Genomic DNA, 2,329 nt, shown 5'->3' with positions numbered 1-2,329 from the left:
AGACAAACAAGCTTAGGGTTGCAACAAAATATACTGTATCAACTAATATATATGAGAGTCTGTGCATGGTATAGCATTAAGTACTGACACCAGCAGACTGCCAGGAAGTTCCCTCTATACCCCTGGATTGTTGGGGATTGGCTGCTCTGGTCAGCTGGTCTTATTGAGTGGTGGAGAGTCAGGTGACTGAGTCCAACATGGCTGTGCCCATACTGAGTTTTGGAGGGAACTCTGGTGTGCAGCCTGGATACTAGCAGCCTCCAAACACTTACAGTATGAGTTCCCGTCCTTACTTATCACATACCCCCTCATGATGAAACCACAGACACTCCTCATAATAACAAAATGAAAGCATCACAACATTGTCCACAGCCAAACATTTATAGAAAGTACATAGTATAAAAGAAAGGAAAAAGGCCCAAGGGGATACAGAGGAAAAAAAACACACGAAAAACTCTCTGTTGTTCAGCAAAGGTGAGGACGTCCCAAATAGTACAACAGAAAGTATGAAAAGAAGTAAGGTAATTCTATGGGTAATTATTTAATAAAACCAAGTGCTGATAAGATAAATAGACAAAGAGGAAGAGAGAAATTAAATAAGAGGGAGATAAAGAAAAGGAGTAAAAGAATTAGAGGAGTGCTGAAGAGAAGAGGAAAAAAAAGAGACACAAGGATATATAGAGAGTAAAAAACCAAGTCTGTTGTACGTGGTTTGATTGTGATTTAAGACAATTGTGGGTGAAGATCAAGACTGTAGTTTAGTCCGGTGTAATCCTACTTCTATTTTCTGCAAATGATGAATGACTTTTAATTTCAGGGCATGTGTCTGGATCCCGTATATCAGGGGGTTAAAGAGTGGTGGGAAAACTACAGGAGTAACGGTGAGTAGAACATGTACCATAGTGGGGAGGTTAATGCGAGCAAGTCTGTATTTGATGATAACAAAGAAAAAACCTACTAAATAGACAGAGAAGTTGAGTAGATGGGTCACCAGGGTGTGGACAGCTTTCTGACGGGACTCTTTGGAGACTCTCAGGCAGACAACAAATATCTTCAAATAGGAGAGAACGATGACAGAGATGGCGACAACTAAGTAGACGGCAACCACAACAATTGAGTAGATGTTGTTGGGAGATGAATCTATGCAGGATAAAGTAACAAGGGACATATTATCACAAACAATGTTGTTTATTTTATTCCCACAAAGAGGAAGTGTCCAAGTCTGCAGAATAGCTATGAGGACAGCAATGAAGGCTGTGACACAAGACACAATGATGAGCGTTATAACCTTCTTGTTGGTCATCAAGTTGACGTAGTGCAGAGGGTGACAGACGGCCAGATATCGGTCATACGCCATGATGGCAAAAGTGCTCATTTCCAAAAAAGCAAAAACTGAAACACACAGAGTCTGAATAATACATCCACCATGGGAGATGGTCCTAGAAGAGGTGATCAGGTCAATTATCAGCTTCGGGATAAATGTAGAAACCCCAAAAATTCCATTGAAGATGAGTTTGCTTATGAGAATGTACATGGGCTCATGTAGACTTTCCTCCACCAAAACCACAAATACAATAATAACACTCAAAAACATGATAAATACATAAATAACCACGGAAAGGGCACAATACATATATTTGAATTCTTCCATCTCTACAAGTCCCAGAAGAACCAGGCGGGTACTGTAGTTGTACACATTTTCCATCTCGCTTCCTATTTAATAAAAAGAAAACAAATAATGTTTTGTAAAAAAAAATTGCTAATCTTTCATATTATTTATTTATTACCAGTTATTTATATAGTGCCCACATATTCCGCAGCGCTGTACAGAGAGTATTTGGCCATTCACATCAGTCCCTGCCCCAGTGGAGCTTACAGACTTTGGGCCTTATTCAGCTATGGATGGTTTTGCTAAGCTGCTCGCAAGCAGCTTTGCAATTCCATCTGTGCAGATATGATAATGCACAGGAGGCATCATGCCTCCTTAATCAAGCTGCATTGCATAATCTGCGCAACATCAGCCGGCTAAGGTGACCCATGGTCATGCAGCCGGCCGCCGCAGATATGAGGAAGAAGCCTGGAAATCTACGGCAATTAACAGAGATTCTGGGCTCTTCCCTCCCCTCCAACGGCGGCGACACGCCCCCGTTTCGGGAAACGGAGGCTATCGCCACCCCCTCTCACAAATGGCAGCAGACTGTCAATCAATGACAGTCTACGTGCGGGATCGCAGACCCATTCTGCACATGCTAGAGCAGCTCAGGCACTTGTGCAGGTTCCCAATCAGGTTCCTAGCATGCACTGCTGAATAAGGACCCTTGTTCTCCAC

The 2,329-nt window shown here is 42.3% G+C and overlaps 1 protein-coding gene across 1 annotated transcript; it reads right to left on the bottom strand.

Moving 5' to 3' along the window:
- Positions 1–745: 745 nt before the first annotated feature.
- Positions 746–1,705, bottom strand: LOC148523972 (olfactory receptor 6K3-like). Its single transcript, XM_088472463.1, has one exon. It carries the CDS (start codon positions 1,703–1,705, stop codon positions 746–748), a length of 960 nt encoding a protein of 319 aa, XP_088328589.1.
- Between the last annotated feature and the right edge of the window lie 624 nt (positions 1,706–2,329).

Source organism: Taudactylus pleione, unplaced genomic scaffold (assembly GCF_031769625.1).
Source record: "Taudactylus pleione unplaced genomic scaffold, aTauple2 ptg000124l, whole genome shotgun sequence".
In the NCBI taxonomy this organism is placed as follows: Eukaryota; Metazoa; Chordata; class Amphibia; order Anura; family Myobatrachidae; genus Taudactylus; species Taudactylus pleione.
The sequence above is the reverse complement of the archived record's forward strand: the minus strand, read 5'-3'. Positions and strand labels throughout refer to the sequence as shown.